Below are 21,458 nucleotides of genomic sequence, written 5' to 3' on the forward strand. Positions count from 1 at the left end.
AACATATGGATTTAGAATTTTTCTTATTGTCACTTTCTTTTATACTTGCTGTTGACATTAACATGTGTCAAGGTTCTTATCTTTCATGTGAAAATAGTACACAAAATGAACATAACGACTGCCTATCGCTTACTGTGTATTGTTTTCTTCATTTGGTTTGTGTTCAATATATGTGTGAATTATTATGTCTATCTATTTTTATTAATAATTGTGAAATTAACATTTGTCTACCTGGAGCAAAACTATAAGAAGCTGTTACCCGTTCAAAAAAGGTGTGTTCTAATTACTGGATGTGATACAGGTAATTAAATACAGTTGACGTAAAGATACTATATTTTCATTCATATAATGTATTACTTTATATTTTGGACACATTTTCATTGGTTTCTTCTTTAAGTATTATGATAATGTAATTCGGCCATGTTTTTGAACATTAGATGTGTGGTGTTTGTCGTTGATGGATTATGTACGTTGTTATTCTGCAGTTTGCATGTTTTGTCGACTATGATATTATTTAATTTCGCGTATCTCCATGATGAATGTTCTTTTGTGTGTTTGTGCTAGTATTGTCATTTAAGGGATATTTTTTTTAAACTTTTTCATAAATCGGGAGGTTTGGTTAGCCATTAAACTCGGTTCAACCCACCATTTTATCTTTGAATGTCCTGTACCAATTCAGGAATATGGCAGTTGTTTTTAAAAAAGGGACGAAAGATACCAGAGGGACAGTCAATCTCATAAATCGATTTTAAATACAAAATGTAGTTCGTTTTTATGTAATATGGGGTTTGTTTTAATTGCCCTTCATTGAGCCGGTTATTTCTTTGTTTTTCTCTTGAATATAAATAAACTCATCATAGATAACAGGACTAAAATTTTACTCTTACACCAGACGCACGTTTCGTCTACAAAAGAACCTTCATTGACGCTCGAATCAAAAAAATGTTTAGAAGGCTAAATTAATTACGAAGTTGAAGAGCATTGAGGACCAAAGACAGCTAAGGTAATCTATTCCTGAGGTAGAAAAGCCTTAGTATTTCAAATACAAGTATATTCAAAGTTTTGTTAACAGTGAATTTATCATTATGAACATATCAATGATAACTCAAGTCAACACAGAAGTCCTGATTACTGGGCTAGTGATACCCTCGGGGAAAGAAATCTCCGAAATTGACGTGTTTCCCTCGGTTGTAGTTTGTAACACGGATTTGTTTTTTCTCAATCGATGTATGACTGTTGATAAACCGATATACTAATGTTGCCTTCATTTACAAATAAAAAAAAGAGACTTTCTTGATTCTAAAAGTAAATATTGATAACGATCGATTTTAGTGATCATGGCATGCTTAGAGGTAGATAAGAATTCGTACTTATGAAAAAGTGATAACAGCTACGGAACACCTTATTTTGGTGACATACAACTTAAAATAGGTGTCAAGTATAATTACAATATTAACCATGCTGTAACAAGAGGCGTACAAATTGGCATATAAGTAAACTCGTGAAAGGTACCAGGATAAAATACGTTTATGCTGGTTCATGACGTCTTCCATTGAATAAACTTGCAAACATTGTCGTTCCAATCTAAAGGTTAACATTATACTTGAAGTGTTTCCAGTGGTCAAAAGTAAACAACAATAATACTTAACTCCAAGGAAAAATAAAATCAGAAGTCCTTTATAAAATTGCAAAATCAAAAGCTCAAACACCTGTACCAAGTAAGGAATATGACAGTTCTTGTCCATTCGTTTTTGATGCGTTTTGTTATTTGATTTTGTCATGCGATTATGGACTTTCCGAATTGATTTTCCTCTAAGTTCAGTATTTTTGTGATTTTACTTTTTACACATCAAACGAATAGAAAACAACTGTCATATTCCTGACTAGGTATAGGCATTTCCTTATGAAGAAAATGGTGGATCAAACCTGGTTTAATAGCTAGTTAAACCTCTCACTTGTATGACAGTCGCATATAATTCCATTATATTGACAACAATGTGTTCCAAAAAATGAACAGACATGTCAGATAAAAAGTTCGGAAATAGGGATACAACAGTCAACATTGTGTTATACTAGTAGTCTTAATTATTAAAATTTTTGATAAAAGAAAAGCAAAATGACATATAAACGAAGCCTTTAGGCAAAAAGTGGGAGATAATAATCTTGACAATAATCAATAAGCAAACACTTCTAAAAGTGCAATTTTAATTCATTTTTTAATCAGCAAATCAACTTTTCATTTGAAGGTTAAAACGCAAAAACAGGATTATTTCTATAAAGATTTTAAATATTTGATTAAAAATAAGTACAGAATACGTTTCAGCTTATTTGGCCTAGTATCGTCTTCAGTCAATAAAAGTATTAAGATTCGTTTGATATTGAGATGTCTCACAGGTTGACACAAGGCCGGATTTTTTTTCACAAACTTTACAAACAACTTTCAGTGAAATTAACGGTCTACAAACAAAGTCATTACTGAAAAGTATACCACCAAGCTCTGCTCGTCTATTGTACTATTACATATCTGCCCCGTGATGTGTGTATGGAATATTATTATTTCAGCTTTATTTGGTTACTTTTCTTTGGTTACATCTTCTGACATCAGACTCGGACTTCTCTTGAACTGAATTTTAATGTGCGTATTGTTATGCGTTTACTTTTCTACATTGGCTAGAGGTATAGGGGGAGGGTTGAGATCTCATAAACATGTTTAACCCCGCCGCATTTTTGCGCCTGTCCCAAGTCAGGAGCCTCTGGCCTTTGTTAGTCTTGTATTATTTTAATTTTAGTTTCTTGTGTACAATTTGGAAATTAGTATGGCGTTCATTATCACTGAACTAGTATATATTTGTTTAGGCCAGCTGAAGGACGCCTCCGGGTGCGGGAATTTCTCGCTACATTGAAGACCTGTTGGTGACCTTCTGCTGTTGTTTTTTTCTATGGTCGGGTTGTTGTCTCTTTGGCACATTCCCCTTCTCCATTCTCAATTTTACTATTATAAAACAGTGTCTTTTTTGTTAAGTGGTGTTGCAAATGTGTAATGGTCATCTTTGTTTTCTACAGGTTTTGGACATCATCTGGCGAACCGACTAGCGGCTGATGGCTTCAATGTATTTGCCACTGTTTGGAAAGTCGATAGCCCTGGAGCTAATAAACTTAAAAAAAGAAAGTCAAATATGCATGTTATTCAGATGGATGTCACTAAAATAGACGAAATAAAAGCTGCTGTTTCTTTCGTAAATACCAAAACTAAACAAAAAGGTAAGATGAACAAACAAGACAGATAGATTTAACATATCATATCAAATCGAACAGACGAAAGCCACGGACAAAGCGATAATTTAAACATCAAACCCTAAATCAGAAGGGCTTCGAACAAAACAAAAACAGAAAAGGCCGAATACTGCAAAGCTTATGTCCTTAATCAATTGTTTGAAACCATTTTACCGCACAAGAACAAAGACGTAAGCTATTGTGTCAAACCTATAGGTGATACTATCTAAGTACATTTAAAAAAAAGCGTGACAAACGTTTCATTTGTTGTATGAGAAGGTTCCTTCAAACAAAGTTTTTGACCTGAATCACTTGAAAATAAATAAAACAAGAATATTAAACATTGATAAGGACAATCGCAGAATGCTAAAAGATGTGGCGTCATCATAAAAAGTAAAATTATTTGTATTCATCATGCATAAAATTAACAGACATCCGAAAACATAGGTAATTAAAGATCTATTCAAATAATTTTTTTTTTTTTTTTTTTTTATTTTGTGAATATGCAGGCTTATGGGGTGTAGTAAACAATGCCGGTTTCAACATATATGGAGATGTAGAAATATGTACCATGGATCATTACAGAGCTGTATTAGATGTAAACCTGTATGGAATGATATCAGTAACTAAGGCATTTCTACCACAGATCAGAAACAATAAAGGTACACTTTCACATTGAATATAAAAGTATGAAAGAAAAATTCATTTGATGAAAAAAAAAAACACTAATCTCGTTCTCATAAAATACTAGATCATTAAAAGTTCATATTTCTTCATACATATCACCAGTCAGTCAGAGCTAACTTTATATCTCGTGTAGATATTAATGAGGACAAATAAACTGAAACACAAAAAAAAAAGGAAAAAAGTCTTGTGTCACATAGTTAATTTCCTGGAAAAAAAAACAATGTTCTGATTTATGGTTAACGACCATTGTTCTGATTTATGGTTAACAACCATATTTGGCAAACAACGACAATGACTGAATTACTGGTTCCTTACCTGTTAGGAGCACATAAAGAATGTGTCACGATTAAACATATCTATGAAAACCAACCTTCCATAATAAAAAAATAGACATATTAAAAAAATAGACAGTGTAATAATCGCACAATATAAGAATAGATTGAAAGAAATATTTAGTAGTTTCATCGCGAGGGTATCACAAACCAAGTAGTCAGCACTTCGGTGAATTATCATGTACACGAAACGCGCGTCTGGTGTATCAAATCAAAAGCCTCATACCATTGATACCAACTATTAGTAACAACTTGATTCGTTAGATCGGTTCAAAGCTAAAAACAAAGAAAGCAATATAAAAGTACTAAACATCATTTTTCAAGATACTTATTGAGAGGGAGATGAAACCATCCCCTGATTTTTGGTGGGGTTCGTGATGCTCAGTGATGTTAAGTTTTCTATAGTGTGAGTTATGTGCTGTTGATTTTCTGATTATCTTTTTCTTGTCTTTTCTTTTGCCATGTCGTTGTCAGTTTCTTTTCCAACTTAAGAGTTTGAATGTCCCTTTTGATATCTTACGCCTTTCTTTCAGGTTGATAACATTTAAGAATAAGTGTACTTGAAGTATCAATAAGTTTGCAAGGATCTTAATTTTACAGTTCTATACACAAGACTACCGTAAAAATTCGGATGTAATGTCTCATGGGAAATAAGGTTTCTTCAACTACAGTCAAACTTCCAATCAATGTTATTTCGAAGAAAAAATTAAGTAAAGGTTTTAATTAAATGATATTTGTCGTAATCTTCTGTTTTAACATTATAACATCGTAGACCAAGTTTTTTGCGATCTTCTAATTTAAGGTCGAATAGTGAATGTTTCCAGTGTAATGGCTCGCCTTAACTACCCGGGTAACACAAACTACCAAATATCAAAACATGGAGTGGAAACAATGAGTGACTCTTTGAGACTTGAGATGATTAAGTTTGGCGTTGGAGTGTCAATAATAGAACCTGGGGAGTATGATGCAGCAACGTCTTGCAGCAGTCCAGAAATGGTAAACTTGTAATCGTTTTTTATAAAATGTTTAATGCGATAAATTTTGTGTGTGTGTGTGTGTGTGTTTGTGAATGTGTGTATTTGGCCCAACACAGATACAGTTATCTTGTTTATCTTCAAAAATAAGTTTTATATTCTTTTTCGTGTTTAAAAAAAAAACTGTAATGTCATTTGAACTTGTCATTATGCAGAATTGGCGGAAACTTGCTTAATAGTTCATACCTATATGTATGAATTTTGTAGGTATCAAACGCCGAGAAGTGAATATGTGAAATAATGCAAAATCGGTAAAAATGTTTGAATAAACCAACAGATATTGAGTAAATCTACGATTGTGACGAATCAAAGACTTGTATGTTATGTATACCGTCTATTGTTCTAGTATTGTATGAATATAATTTTAATTAGTGTATTTTTCTGTTCATGATTTATCTGATAAAGAAAAGTTGATTTTTATGCTCAATCCATCAACACCATCACAAGTTAATAAATTGGGGTCCTAGATCAAAAGGTCATTAGAACTGAGGACAGGGGACACTGGAATATTTACTTTAAATGAACGATTGTGTATATATATATATATATATATATATATATATGTGTGTGAATTATAGTTATATTGTTTACTTATTTTATATGTCACAAACTTAATGTTTAAAGTTTATATTGCAATAAATATTTGAATTTGAATTTGAAATTTATAAGTAATTGGACAAAATTGGAGAAGACCCTTGACGCAATAATTCACTATGCACTGTATATCTCGTAACAATCTATGCAAAAAGTGGCAAACACAACGGATTAGATTATCTGACTATTAGTATGACTGTGAATCTGAAGAAAGCCCTGCCTAAAGAGCCATGTATCTTGTAATGGTATAGCCAAAGTCTACCACGTATCTATTTTCAACATACTTTTAAGGCTTATTAAAAGAAAGCAAAATTCCGTCGTTATAAGTGTTTCAATATGGGTTCTTTCAGTGCAAGAGAGTGAAGGCAGATTGTGAGCAGATGTATGATAGAGCATCAGAGGAGGTTAAAGCGGTTTATGGGAAGGACTACTTCTATCTACCATATGAAAACATGAGGCAATACGGGGAGACCGGGTCATCACCTACTCCTAACCCAGTATTAAACGCAATTGAAGATGCCTTATTAAATGTCCACCCTAAAGCACGATACCTTGTTGATGGTGGAAGTGGTCTTATTGACAAGACGGCAGTAAGTTGTTTTAGTATTGAATACATTAGAAAAGTCACGGCGTTAATTATTTTTGAACGTAACCATGTAAAAGTTCGTGTTTGAATATTCAATAAATAAAACTAAGATAAGTAAATCGCGAAAAATGCTTTCAACGTACGAAATTGAAAGAATGTTATTTTTTCAATCAACCTAAGTACTTATTGTCCATTATTCCCTTGCCAATTCAAAATATCGTATTCCAACATTTTTCTTTTTCATTTTTATATGTTCGGTTGATGACATTACACAAATGTTTCAAAGAGGCTTTCTTGACGGTATGAAACTTTTTTTCTTTCGACGTACCTTGATTTTAGGGTGAAGTTATAATCAGAAAAGGTATCTTTACTGATAAAAGGCCCGTCATATGTTAGTTCATAAAGCTCAAGTTTTTATTCTTCTTGTCTTAAGTTTACTTGTGACATGTACTTTGTATTTCATTTATTATTTTCTAGATTTTTTTGGTTCTTATTTTGACAAATGTACACACAATCAGGTAGTGTAAGGGTTGCAAATGTAACATTGTCGCTTTGGTATACTTTTTGTTTACTTATATTAAGTCATTATTGTATTACCTCAATAGTTTTTGTTGATCTTAAGAAATTACAATCAGCTAGACAGAAATAATGTACTTCGCTACTCACTCGAATTTAAATTATATAAAACATTTCATACAATTTAATGCTCAAGATTGCTATTTGTATTTTTTTATACTGGTTTTTTTTTTTTTGCAGATAATGGCCAGAATAGACAGCCTTCTACCAGAATACGTTAGTGATTTTATTTGCAGTAGCAGAACTGGGTGTTATAAATCACCACGTGATCAGTCTGCTTGAAAATGAACATTAACTGATATCTGTACTATCTATACTATTAAACGAGAAGACTTCATTTTGTATGTCGCTTCTCTTCCTTCTTCAATAAATTAATCATCATGGCTCTGTGTTCTTTAGGTAACATGCATTGTCGCTTTTGCCATCCATTCTTATGATTATCCAGATTGAGTTATTTTGGGAAAAAAACGACAAAATAGGTGTCCGGATATTGTTTCCGTTAACAGACTGACTTTTAGTCATAAATAAGACTTCCGGTTTTAAACATGCACAAGAACAACCAATCGTATGATAAATTACAAAAATGAAAAATAAATAAGCCAATCAGAGCGTTCTCCATATCATGGTTTTTAGATCGCAAGAACCACTACTATTATACCTCCTTAGAGACAATTATCATATTTTCGCGTTTATCCACCCATAAACGACGATTATACTACTATAATATACAGAGACTCTGTATTCTGACTACTTTTTTCTGAAATATTTACTATCTAAAGGGTCATACCAGTTGCATATATATTGAAATAAGTAAAACATGTGGAAACAAAATTGTGTCCATAGTATACAGATGCCACATCGGCACTATCATTTACTATGTTTAGTGGACCGTGAAATGGGATAAAATCTCTAATTTGGCATTAAAATTAGAAAGATCATATCATAGAGAATATTTACTAAGTTTCGAGTTGGTTGGACTTCAACTTCATCAAAAACTACCTCGACAAAAAATTTAACCTGAAGTGGGACAGACGGACGGACGAACGAACGGACAAACAGACTAGAAAACATATTTCCCATAAATGGGGCATAAAAACTTATTGTTGAAAGTGAAAACTTTAACCTGAAGCCGGACAGAAGGACAGACGAACGAACGAACGGACGAACAAACTAGAAAACGTAATTCCCATGATAAATGGGGCATAAAAATTTAATATTGAAAGTGAAAGTAGTGATTTGGCCAAAATGGAAGTAGGATAGAGATTAGAGGGAGGCAGGACTTATTCGGGACTTCGGGATCGGGTGTTTTTAAGCTCGGGATTAAGGGATTGATCTTTACGGGATGCGGGAATATCTTTTTTTTAATTTCGGGATGTCGCCGGGATATGAATTTCGCTAAAATACGCACCTCGGAATTTCATGTTTTTAAGTCTGGGATTTCGGGATCAAGGCCCCTCAGACCACCCCTTAAATGAGCCTTAGTCATTTATACGAGATTCAAATCCTACCATTCGCATGTTAATAGGGCTCTCAAAAGGAAAAGCACTGATGGATTGTCCTAGAAGCACATTTTATTAGAATAATAAGCAGTTTCATTTATTTCATGTTTGAAGCGGTGCAAATTTTTAATTTAATTTGACTTTTACCAAAAAATGCATTGTAGCAAATGGGAAGAATAATTGTGGTATAAGGCCAGAAACACGAAAAATAATTGAATTTAACAGAAAGGAAACACATAACGGACTTTGAAAAAAGGGAGAGGGCTTGATACCTTATATGAATTTCTCCAGTCATAATATCTTTTACAAAAATTCATCCTACAACAGTTTACAAGATGTATATGCCCGCGATTTGCGGGTGTGTTCAAGTATATCTAACATTAGGAAAAATAAAATACATACTTTTTTAACAAATGTTCAGTTTCATTTGTCAGTTGTAAGATGCTTAAAATATTCTATTACATACATTGTATATCTACTTGGAACGAAAAAGTCTGAATTATTAAAAGTATACATGAGAAGTAATGAACAAACAAATGATTGGAGCTGCATGTATAACTGACATTAAGTACGTTAAGCAAAGGTCAAGCCTAACAATACTGCTCGATTATATTAACTATACATTGTATCACCTTCTTGATACTAGTATGCTGCAGAATTCAAAATTCGCAATTATTTTTTTTTTCATCATTACAGAAAGGCAAATCAATTTCAGAACATATTGAAATAATAAGGGACTATTATTTTTTATCAGTTAAGTCAAATTTAACTAATACTTTATGTGATTGTGCTTTTGATTTTGCCACCTGCTTAGGGACTTCCGTATTGAATTTTCCTCGGAGTTCGGTATTTTTGATATTTTACTTTTTATTCATGGTCAAGATTAATTTGCCATTTGTACAGCAATTAAACCCCTAGCTAAAAATACTTGAAAAAAGCCAACAAATTTTAATGGTGTTGTTGAATGCAAAACTTGTCTATTCTGTTTGATTAACGTTACTTCAATTAATATTTCGTTAAAACATTAATATACCTATAAAATATCATGTTTCTCGCTTCATTTTTTTTTACCTAACCTGAAACATATAAGTTAAAACAATTTTAAAAAACGATACAAAAACATAGCTTACTTTAACATAGCAGAAATCATAATGTTTTTTTTAAAAGCTGTTGTAAATTTATTTAACGTTACTATAATAAATCAAAAGTTGCTATTTGATCTAAAAGAACTTGGTAATTCTTAATCCATCGTCCTCCATCAATGTTTTGTCCATTTAAATTATCTCGCCACGTCCCTTTCGGGAAGTAGATATCCCTTTGTCTAGCCCCTGGATCTAAGATAGGTGCCACCATGAGCGTGTTGCCTACCATAAACTGTGAATCTATATTGTATGTTTCCTTATCATCTGGTGCTATCCACCACATTGCACGAATCAAAGGATAACCTGAAAATATACAATGAAACACATTTGGTTTTCTAACTGTAATTCATACATAATCTTATTAACTCCATAGAGAAGTTAAACTTTAATTACCAGTACTATGTAAACTATAAGGACCCTTAAAGACAATGCAGGTTCATCATTCGGTTTGTCTTTTTAGATATTCATTGACATTATTATCCAGTACGAAATAATTCCTTTCTTGAGTATAAGTCTCACACCTTAATCATTAACAAGGACATGGGTTTTATATCCTGATTTCATTGATAAATGAATTGACAAGTAGATGATTTCAATATTAGTTATGAATAATTGGAATTATAAAATTCATCAGGAGCAATATAAATATCATTGGAGTTTGGTTTCCCAAAATCTGAGCTTAGACATTTGTTGTGTTTACCTCGAGGGTCACTCTTGAGTCTTTAGTAGACGAAACACGTGGTATACAACATTATAAAGTCGGTATCAACGATAAGTTTATTCATTTCCGAATAAAGAAAAATGAACACCAAAAACAAAACAGGTTCATTCAAATTTGTATGGTTCTTGATTAGTTAATTTTTCAAACATTTTGTCTCTTTAAAACTAAATTTTAGCAGGAGACTTTATGAAAATACTAAATTTTAAAATCAATCTGATTCTACTATCGCAACTTTACACAATTGGCTGACAGTTGCACTTTATTTGTACATACATTTCCATTCGAAAATTTCAGAGAAAATCAAATCTCAGTCAAGCATTCAGGGATTATTGGATTAATATTAGAGGTGTTCATCCAGTAGTCAATGGTTTTGTACCGAAATAATATATTTTACATCAGAAAATTTAGAAACTAGCAATTATTAAATTAACTAATTGTGAACAAAGCTTGGTATTTTCTGAGAAAGCGTATTACTGTGCTTTCCGACAACAAGAGTGTACACGCTAAAATGTCTCGACTTCTTTACTAATCATTGATATTATGTTGATAGTCTTAAATATAACGTATTGGCACAACTTTTTGGAATTTGGGTCCTCAAGGCTCAACAAAAACGACGTCGCTAGAGAATCAGTACAAGCAATGAAGGTAAAGCAATTAACAGATAAATTGTTGACTTACAGAACTGAAAAAATAAAAATAAACTTACCATGCTGCATTGATTTTTCAGCATAACTTAGCAGTAAAGGTGTAACAACTGTTTCATGAACTCTGATCATGCTATGTGCTATCTCAATTACTTCTTTATCATAGTCCCATGGGGTAAAGGAAAACTGCATAGAAGGAAGATACGCTGTTAATTGTAACCATCTTATATATAGTTCACGATCTGGCAAAATAATGTCCTTGGCTAAAACTTCTCCGTAACCATTACCTCCTATCATATCTGGCAAAACAAATGGATAACCTAGGATACCAAAGGTCAAAGCTGAAGGTATAATGGTTTTTAGTCCATTTTCATAACCCCAACGTGATTCTTTGTCTGCCATTCGAACAAAAATAGGATGTTTCTGTGATTTATATCCACATCTCACTTCTATCAAATTCCCATGGTTACTCACCATTTCCACATATTTTGTTGCAAATATGTTTGGGTTATTTATTATTTGATGAGAACTGAATGGTATTGGAATGAAAGTTCTTTCTCCCGCGTCGAATTTAAAAGAATCAATACCATAGTTTTCTTTCATCATTTGCAATCGGTTATTGTACCATGAAGTTGCATTTGGGTTTGAAGGGTCAATTATTGCCCCTATTCCTTGCCACCATTGGACAAGAGCTGGTACTTTTCCAGATAAATCTCTGAGCCAATAGTTGTGTCGTGTTCCCTCAGTAAAGGCTTTCGAATCCAGATTAGCAAATGGCGTTATCCAGACAGTTACCCTGAAACCTTTTTGTTTTAACTGTTTAATCATTTCGATAGGATCATGGAATTTTTCGGAATCAAAATTTAAGTCCCCATATTTTGTTGAATACATATCGTCTATCTCAATCTGACTGTTTGAGAATCCATATTCGTTTATCTCATTAGCATATCGGAGTATTTTCTCTTGATTTATATCAACTTTATACTTGGCCCATGTTGACCAAATTGGACTTTTAATCATCCGCAAATCGGGAATATCTTGTGGTTTATCCATAATTTTTTGCCTTAATTTCTGGAATACTGTAAGAATATTTTTATCTTTGCAAACAGTGTACTTTAATGTTGGATAGTCATCGTCTTGCTTTCGTAATGCGTTGCTATACTTTGCCTTAAAGCACATGAGTTGCGATCCAGATGAGTTAAAACTAACATGTAAAGGAACTAATTGATCTACAAAAATTGCAACACCGTTAGAATTAATCCAAAACGGTTCTAAAACATTTCCAAACGATCCTTTGATAACAACTACATCTTCAGAGACGAATTCTTGTAATTCTATTTCATTTTCACTAAAAGGCCATCTTTGATAATGTAACTCTGATCCTCCATACCAGTATGCGTCTGCTAAGGATATACAGTCATGTGGTTCAAAGTCCAAACTTGTAACTGTCCATGTTATAACCTGACATCCTACTTCGCCAATCATTTCTTGATTAACAACGACAGATCCATATCGAGGCCAGGTAATTGAGAGAGAACTATCATCTGATGGTGGCGATATTTCTGATCTACTTTTTTTCAATATAGATGGTAGAAAAATTTCGGCGAAAAGAGTATCTTGTTCAAATATTATCTTATTCTGAAGCGCATCATGTCGTACGCTTTGACAAGAATCCTTTGTGCAGAAACTGTCAGATTCAACATATTCTAATAGATATAATAATAAGCATAGAAACCATCGAAATACCATTTCAAACAATACTGCCAATCTAAAATTAAAAAAGGGTTTTAATAACCTAAAAAAAAGACACCTTTTAATTTTACATTTTTTTTACAACTGTGTCTGTTGTTAAGGGAAGAGTACAGAAAAACTCCATGAGACAGAACATCACGACTGCCAAGCAACAAAATAAGTAGTTTTAGCCTTAAAATTCGTTTTTTTTTTTTATGTATTTGAATCAGAGAGTTTGGCGTTTTATAAACAAGTATATCCCATTAGTTTGATGTGGCGTACCTTAGTAGATGCCTAATGGTTATTAAAAGTAATATAACAAAAATACCGAACTCGAGGAAAATTCAAAACGGAAAATCCGTAATAAAATGACAAAATCAAAAACTCAAATACATTGATCAAAAGAATTGGCAACAACTGTCGTTTTCCTGACTTGGTACAGGCATTTTTAAATTCTAATGTATAAAATGGTGGATTAAACCTGGTTTTATAGCCAGCTTAATTTCTCACTTGTATAACAGTTCTATGATACTGACATCGATGTGTGAACAAAACTAACGAAATAAAAGGTGAAATTGTCCAAAAAATGGGGTACAGCAGCAACTTTGTGTTATAATCTTAACCAATATAAAAACACACAAATATGTAGCACAAAAAGGCATAAAGGCAAGTACATTGGGATTAGAAAGACAAGAAAACCAAAATGTAATATAGCACACAATAACACAGTGCCCGGATAAATAAGTACAGAGCGATTTCATATGTTACAAAGAAACACGAAAAGGCATATAATAGACAAATCTCATTAGCAAAATTAAAAGACAAGAATACAAAAACTTACCATAGCACAGTAACACGATGATGGCAGTGATTTGAGTGAAACAGTGTATTTTTTTTTATCTTGACATCATATTTATAAGTGCTAGTGATCTTTGGCTTCGTTGCTCGATTATTTTGATGAAGCGCTTTTCCTGATTTACCCCAGGGCCAAGGAATTAGAAGACTTGAAACAAAAGGAGCTACATAACAATTAAAATTGCTTTGACAGATAAGCTAGCCCTACTGTCCATGCATCGTTCTTGATGAGAATCCACACTGAGTCAACATAACACAACGGAGTAAATTTAAATATCAGGTGACTATTCTGTTTACTTAAGATCTCAGACATCACAAAACATGTCATATTGAGTTGAACGGTAGACATATAGTTTTGGTAAAAATAAAACTCGAAATGGACACCAAAATACTTTTTTAGCATCGATTTCAGTCGTTTTTTTCTCATTACTCTGTTGGAATAGTATTTTATGAGGAGCTCACACCTGTTGCAGATTGAGAAAGACAATAATAGTGCACTGACTTGACATATCAACGATATAAAGACGAGGCTTAGAAACGGGGAAATGCGAGGCTCAGACGAGCTTTTCCCCCGTTTCGGGCCAAATTTATTGTCTTTAAACTGCAATCCTAAAAAAAAAAAAAAACATTTTCAATTGTAAACAGTTGTTTAATGTGTTATTTTTATCATTTGATTTAATTATTGGAAAACTTCCCCCTTTTATAAAAAGGCCTCATATAATGCAGGCGGAGAAATAAGCAACACGATGAAATGTACATGACCTGATGAAATTCGCAATCGATGGTGAACGAATTTGTTTGAAAATGAACTAAATTATCAACAATAAGCATAACACATAATGATTTATAGGTTGCAGACTAAAAATCTTAACAAGTGAAATATTTTTTTTTATATGAATTGCAAAAAAAAAATAAGTTTAAGTCGTTGTATACATTGAAAACAAGAGCTGTTGAATAGGTCGTATGAATAATTAATTTTCCTGCAATTGGGTGTCCTACAGATATCGCTATGCTGTATCTGTATACTATACAGATATCGCTTTAAAGCTCCGCCCACTGCCGGACTGAGTATTGTTTGAACCTGTGTGACCTCAGAATGTGTATTCCAGTTGCATTCCAATGACGATGACAATTGTCGATTTCAAAAACTTGAATGTGTATGATTGTGTTACAAAATCAACCATGTCAATTTCAGCATGCATGTTCAGTGAATGTCAAGTCTGAAGCGTAGGACAAATTTGACAATGTTTTGTTATTTGTTTTTACTGTTGAAATTAGTTGTTATGTTAAAATAGATAATTATTCACCTTGAGCGATGTATTATTGATGACCATTCGAGATTCTTTTTTGCGAACCCGTCTTCAGCGTAACGTGTGATTTTGATATTACTACGCGGGCCTCAAGGGATTACAAATCGAAAATAACTGCTAAAATGTTAGTTTTTGTGTCTTTCAAAACACAAACAATATACAGAATTAATTGCAAGATAAAGACAATAACTGTTTAGTGTATTTAAATATCAGCTGTATTTGTACTCGGCTCGAAACAGGTGTAGTAGCTCGCTAAAAGCTCGCATACACCTTGTTTCCTAGCCTCGTACAAATACAGCTGATATTTAAAGACACTTAACAGTTATTGTCTATATAATTTCGGCAATTTCTATTTTATATCCATGAGGAAATGTGATATCATGTCAGTGACTGTATATGACATAGAAAATAAGAAATATATGGTAAACGCATTTTGACTGTCCAAATAGAACGAGTGCAGTATAAATATGTATATACCATCAATTTGCAGAGGTTATGTAACTGCTGAGAAGTATTAAGTTGGCGATTCGAAATTCTAAATTATCACGGTTGCTTTTGAATTTTCGGGAAGATTGAAAGTATTATCATTTCATTGCATACAATGAAATCATCATCTGTGTTAGAGATATCGTTTCTTATTCAGTTATAAAATGTATTGGAATTCTAAATGTAACCAATATTAAACGATTGTTGACCAATGCAACAATCCCATTATCACGGTGGGTAAGGTTGTCCTGCGAGAAAACGTTCTGTGCTGGTGATTCGGTCCTGACGGGTGCAGGTGATCATTGAAAAAATGTAAACAAAGACGAAAATGATGATTTTTGACGGTTTCTCTCATAAAAAATGGAAGGAAACAGTTGAGATTTTCAATTTTGTTTCTTATGGGTTCATAAGCAAACCATTAAAACATTGACCCTCTAAATTGTTTCAGTAAACGTAACACAAAAGTGCTCATTTTCAGAAAATCTAGAACTGGAAAAATAAAACAAAATTGCTCATGAAGTCTATACTCAAATCCAAAAGACAAAATTATTTTGTGAAAAACCCGTTCAATTTAAGAAAATTTTGCATTTTCTCAGTTTATGTATGTCCTGATACTGTGCTGGTGGGTCCTGTCATTGTGCTGGTGGGTCCTGATACGGTGCTGGTGATTTTGGGTAAAAAGTTTGTCATATTTGAAACAAATGTTTCAAAATCAATAAAATTTGGCTGATAATTGTATTCAATCGGATCTGTGACTCCTATTTTTACTTTAGTGCATCCATTTGGCTGTTTTATAAGCGTTTTTAAATAATAGTAACTTATATTACACAAATGAGCAACATCTTCCGTCCAATAGCAGATGAAAATGTATCTAATTAGAATAGTTTTATTCAAGATATCAAAAGTGTTTGAATTGATGATTCTTTACATAATATGTTAACTTAAACAGTTTTAAAAGTGCTTAAAGTAAAGCGACATTTATAAGAGGGGGGTTTATTCAGTTAAATATGCGTTCCACACACCGCTCCCAACTCCATCAAACCAACCCCTCCTCCTTTCCTCAATCATTGGTACAGTGGTGTAACAACACAATAATTTATCACATAAAACAATAACATTAAGACACAAATTATTGAACAACGCATACTCGCAGCTGCTGAAAGCTAGTTCAAAGCCGCATTTTCAACTAATACTGGTAGATAAACCAAATTCTCTTAGATAAAAATCTCAATCGTACCGATTATAAAGTTCATGTTTTAATGTTTGATAAAGCAGAACTTTGAAAGTGTGCAATGAATCTTGTGCTCACAACAGTTATTTCATCACTATGTATAAATCAGACATCTTAATAGAGAAGATACCGAGAAGTATTTTACAGTTCATGATCATGAAGGGGTAGAGATTGCATGGAAGTTAAACTAGGATAAGAAAAAAAAATATAGTATGTTCTTGCGAAAGACTTTAAAAAGTCTTTGCATTAAATTCTAAACAGCTTCTTATTGTCGTAAATTGTTAAATTATCAACAAAATCTCAATAACTTGTTGGAACAAACAGAACAAAGGTGACCTATAAATGTAGTTGTTAATTTCTGTGTCATGTTGGTCTCTTGTGGAGAGTTATCTCATTGGCAATCATAAGCACATCTTCTTTTTTTATATTTAAATAAATTTTTTATTGAGTTTGATTTACTTTTAAGCTTCAACCCTGGTGAGCCATCATGTTAATTGTCGGTATGCTGTTGCACCTATCGCACGTAAATTTTCATATTTCCATCTTTTTTTCTGATTTATTTTACCAAATTCATACGTGACCAATTGACAGGATTATTATCCTAGTAACCGGTGTTGCCCATGTATATATTGAATACAAGTTAAAAAAAATAAACAATACTATACTTATGTGTGTGTAAATTTGTTTAGGTAAAAACAAAACTACAAAAACTTAGAAAACAAGAGAGATTTTTTTTTTAATGTCATGATTATCTGTCGATTTCTAGAGCTATGCTTAGTATTAACTTCAGATGACATCTAGGGACTTCACATACTGGTGACCATGCTGTCTTTCATAATTATATTCATATACATATATAAACTGAGACTACTATAACACAAAGATTGATCACTATCAATTTATCGGATAATGTGAGTCTCCTTATAGTTAGATACGTTATTTTAACCTAGTTTCGTATTTAACATATATGAATAAACAAACTAAAGAGGTGGAAACTGGTACTTTTGCATTTTTAATTATTTATTGCAACAAGAATATTTGTGCTGAATGGAAACTGTGTTGGTCAAAATTTCATATTGGTTATAAATGTTGTTGTACCAAGTTTCGTTATCTGATATGAATTTTCTGAGAAGTACAAGGTAGATAGGCATTTTTTTGTTATTACGGACGCCAAGTCAATACATGTAGCTCACACCGCTCCTCGCCACAGGTGAGCTTATAGCGAAACGGGTTGGTAACTAGTTTTTTCAAATCAGTTTTGTAAAATGTGTAGATTTGTATTGTTACAGCGGATGACAGTGAGGGCATTCCGGTGTATTGATATCGCCTAGATTTCCATTACGTAACTTTCGTTTTGGGTTTTTAACCGATCTATGAACATGATGAATACAGAGATATCATCAACATTCCTTATCGCTTGTTATAAATCCATTTCTTTAATGAATACTCATCGAATACTTTTTAAATAAGATAAATATTAATAACATTAAAATGTTTTGTTATATGTATATACATATAAAAAAAAAACAGTAATATCTATGCACACGCATGGGGAGGAATATCTCAAAAACGTTTGCAATCTCAATGAACGTTAACTCTGCATGGATGATTAAACATATTTTGCGGGAAAATATGAATGCCTACTCAAATCCATTCTATTATAAAAATCAAATTATTTCAGTAGAGTGTCCTATATGCACTTGTACTGCACTATTATTTATATAGTAGAAGAGAATGATATACAAATACATGAACATTATATATACATGTAGCTGTAATAAACAAGTATAAATATGATAAATAACAATAAACCAGAGTATACGGAGTTGCATCACTACAATATAACAGTCATTACGTTGAGGTTGAATTCCCTGTCAGTAATTTATTATCAACGCACGAATTTGTCCCAGAAAAAGAAATTATATCTGTAAACAAACCTTACTTTCATGTATAGAGATGTGATTTTTTTTTCTGAGACAAGTCTTTATCATTATATCCATCGGACAGCTGTCATCCGATGTTCAGTACATCAGTACTTTGATTTTCAACTGTTATGGCTTTTAAAAGTTAAATGTAGATGTATAATTTAGGGTTTTTTTTTGCATCTTATATACTTTTATAATTATCACTCAATTGGTAGTATGAAGCTATGAGATATTTTAAGTTTTGAAATTAAAAGCATTTAACAAAACCGATTTCTGTATGTGCAAACAAGTATAAATTCAACTGAAAAAAAAGTACACGAAAAGATAAAATATTGATTTTAATTTGCATATCTGACCCGCCTTTCCCATCCAGCAACAGCTCTTTTTTTATTTTTTATTTTTTTTTGGGGGGGTGGAGTAAAAATGGGCAATCATTTTATAGCATTCTACTTCCAAGGCGTGTTTGAGTTGATTGTTTTGTCCTGAAAACACATAAATAAAAAAAAAACAAATGTTTGATATATCTGGCTTTAGTTTCGATTTAAAAAAAAATATATACAAAGGTTACATGTTAATGTTATAGTACTAAGAATTCACTGTATCAGCAAATGAAATAAATGCGTGAAGTGAAATACCTCAGTAACGAGTCATTACTACAGAGAAGGTGTGTTTGGAACACAAAACTTACAAGCCTCGTGATATTACCAATATTTAAATAAGTATTTCTAGTCAGGCATTTTTTTCCGGTCACTCGTTTTTCACTCAATTTCAATTAAAATTAAGGCATATTTTTATTTTTATTCATGAAATATATTTAAATATAGAAAAGTAGGACACATCATTCATCCCCCCCCCTTTAATTCTTTATCAAAAATCTTTGACAACAGACTTTCTTTTGAAATTATAAAATGCAAAACTTAAAAAATCTTATTTCTGTTAGTGTTATCTAGGTTATATCGTCTTTATTCTCTGACAAATTCAGACCTCCCTCTTACTACCCCCCCTCCAAAAATAACCCCTAAAAAACGTAAAAAAAACCGCAATACTATATTAGACTAGTCATCCTTTTAGTCAGCACTAACTTGTTTATAAAGAAATCTGAATGTAGCTGCTGAAGACACATGATTCTAACGCACAGAAACAAGGCTGAGTTTCATTTGGTTGAATAAAAGTATCTACAGTATCATACATGTACAAATTTGTCAGAGAAACACTATTCAGAATGTTTAGATTACACTGAATTCATTATCCAAACTCATCTAAGAAGTGTTCAGGCTCACCTGAGTCTGATTGTTTGCTTTGATCAACTTGGTTTGTTTTTGATTCGTACAAAACATGTTAAATCCCCAAGCATTTTAGCGCCCGGTCCAAGTCAGGCGACGCTTGGATTTGTAAGTCTGTTTTGTTTATAATTTCAATACATTAAAATGTTGATAACCGATAACAGCTGTTTAAATCATTTTAAATGAGAAAAACAGAAAACAGTCAATTCAAAAATCATGGGTTCTTTTTTTTCATAATTGTAGTAAACAGATTCACAATAATGTCAATTTTAAGAAAACAGATAACAGCTAATTAGTCAATTACAGTTAAGCATCAATGATCTTGAATATTTGCCACTTTTGACTAAAATATAAGGGCGTTTTTTCAATAAAAACGTATTTTCTTGTCCCAGCCACTTTAAAAAAATGTGTTTGATCTATGCTAGTAATATTTGTGCAGTCAGTACATTGAATTACCTTTTAACGTTTTTAAGCAAAGCGGAAACAGTTAAACTTTAGAGGGATTGATAAGATATTGACTCCTGAATGGTCCAAAACAACCAAAATGGCATGTCCCTAGACCGCCTGTTCAACATTAATACTCTAAAATATCGTAAAAAAATGAAGAAATAAATGTTATTTTTACTTTACATAAGTTCTTTAATAATTCAAAAGTATGTTCAGAGCCAACATATTTTAATAAACAGCTTTCAATATAGGATTTTTAATTTCAGAAGGTGTGTCCCTCACAAAATGTCCACTACGAAACGAAGTCATTAAAATTTGCCAATAAACAGTTTTATAAAATCAATGTAATTTTTGTTTGCAAGAGATATAAACATTAGGGTCTTACAAAAGAAGTGATGCTTTTATAACGGCAATTAAATTGTTGGTAAGAAAAATTGAGCACATCAAATGGACCAGAGTGATACCGTATTTTTGTTAATGTCCACTACGAAACGGGTCAAATCTCCTTCAGTATCTGGTTTTAAAATTATAAAAAAAAAATATCAGTGTACAGTTTAATAAATGGTTTGATGAATACGATCAGTCTTCTTACTATTGCAATATGGGGGAAAAATAAAACATGCGAATATGTCCCCTACGATACGGTCCCCTACGAAACAAGTATGGGAGAAAAACGTTTCGTAGTGGACACTACCACTACCATGCAGTCTTTTTTTAATCTTTTTTCAATTATATTCGTGCAAAACAAATAACAAGGGTAAGTTTCATGTAATTTTAATTATGTTTTTATTAACATATAATAGGGTTGATGTCCACTACGAAACGCATCAATGTCCACTACGTAACATGAGTTGTACCTTCATATGTGAAGTACTGTCTAATCTTTATCGATAAAAATGGTTTTCCAATTCAGAAAAAATGAGATTTTTCTAGTATTTAAAGTAAACAAACTGGAATGTCTATAGGAAACATTTAAAATTGCAAAAAAATATGTGTGTTTAGAAGAAGTTTCGCGTAGGGGACAAAAGTCCCCTATGAAACAGTACACAAATTATGAAAATAATATCATTTTAAAGAATATCTAAGATTGCACTTTTTGTTT

General features: G+C 32.2%; 2 protein-coding genes across 2 annotated transcripts; one reads left to right on the forward strand and one right to left on the reverse strand.

Moving 5' to 3' along the window:
* The first annotated feature begins 72 nt into the window (after positions 1–72).
* LOC143064193 (D-beta-hydroxybutyrate dehydrogenase, mitochondrial-like) lies at positions 73–7,465 on the forward strand. Its single transcript, XM_076236844.1, has 6 exons — positions 73–301; positions 3,064–3,261; positions 3,783–3,935; positions 5,095–5,288; positions 6,271–6,510; positions 7,263–7,465. Exons 1-6 carry the CDS (start codon positions 106–108, stop codon positions 7,362–7,364), a joined length of 1,083 nt encoding a protein of 360 aa, XP_076092959.1. The 5' UTR covers positions 73–105; the 3' UTR covers positions 7,365–7,465.
* Positions 7,466–8,634: 1,169 nt separating this feature from the next.
* On the reverse strand, positions 8,635–12,850 carry LOC143064194 (myogenesis-regulating glycosidase-like). Its single transcript, XM_076236845.1, has 2 exons — positions 11,151–12,850; positions 8,635–10,026 (listed from the first exon to the last, which is right to left on the reverse strand). The coding sequence occupies exons 1-2, from the start codon at positions 12,835–12,837 to the stop codon at positions 9,773–9,775; spliced, it is 1,941 nt and encodes a 646-aa protein (XP_076092960.1). The 5' UTR covers positions 12,838–12,850; the 3' UTR covers positions 8,635–9,772.
* Between the last annotated feature and the right edge of the window lie 8,608 nt (positions 12,851–21,458).

The sequence above is a fragment of the Mytilus galloprovincialis genome, chromosome 2, assembly GCF_965363235.1.
Source record: "Mytilus galloprovincialis chromosome 2, xbMytGall1.hap1.1, whole genome shotgun sequence".
NCBI lineage: Eukaryota > Metazoa > Mollusca > Bivalvia > Mytilida > Mytilidae > Mytilus > Mytilus galloprovincialis.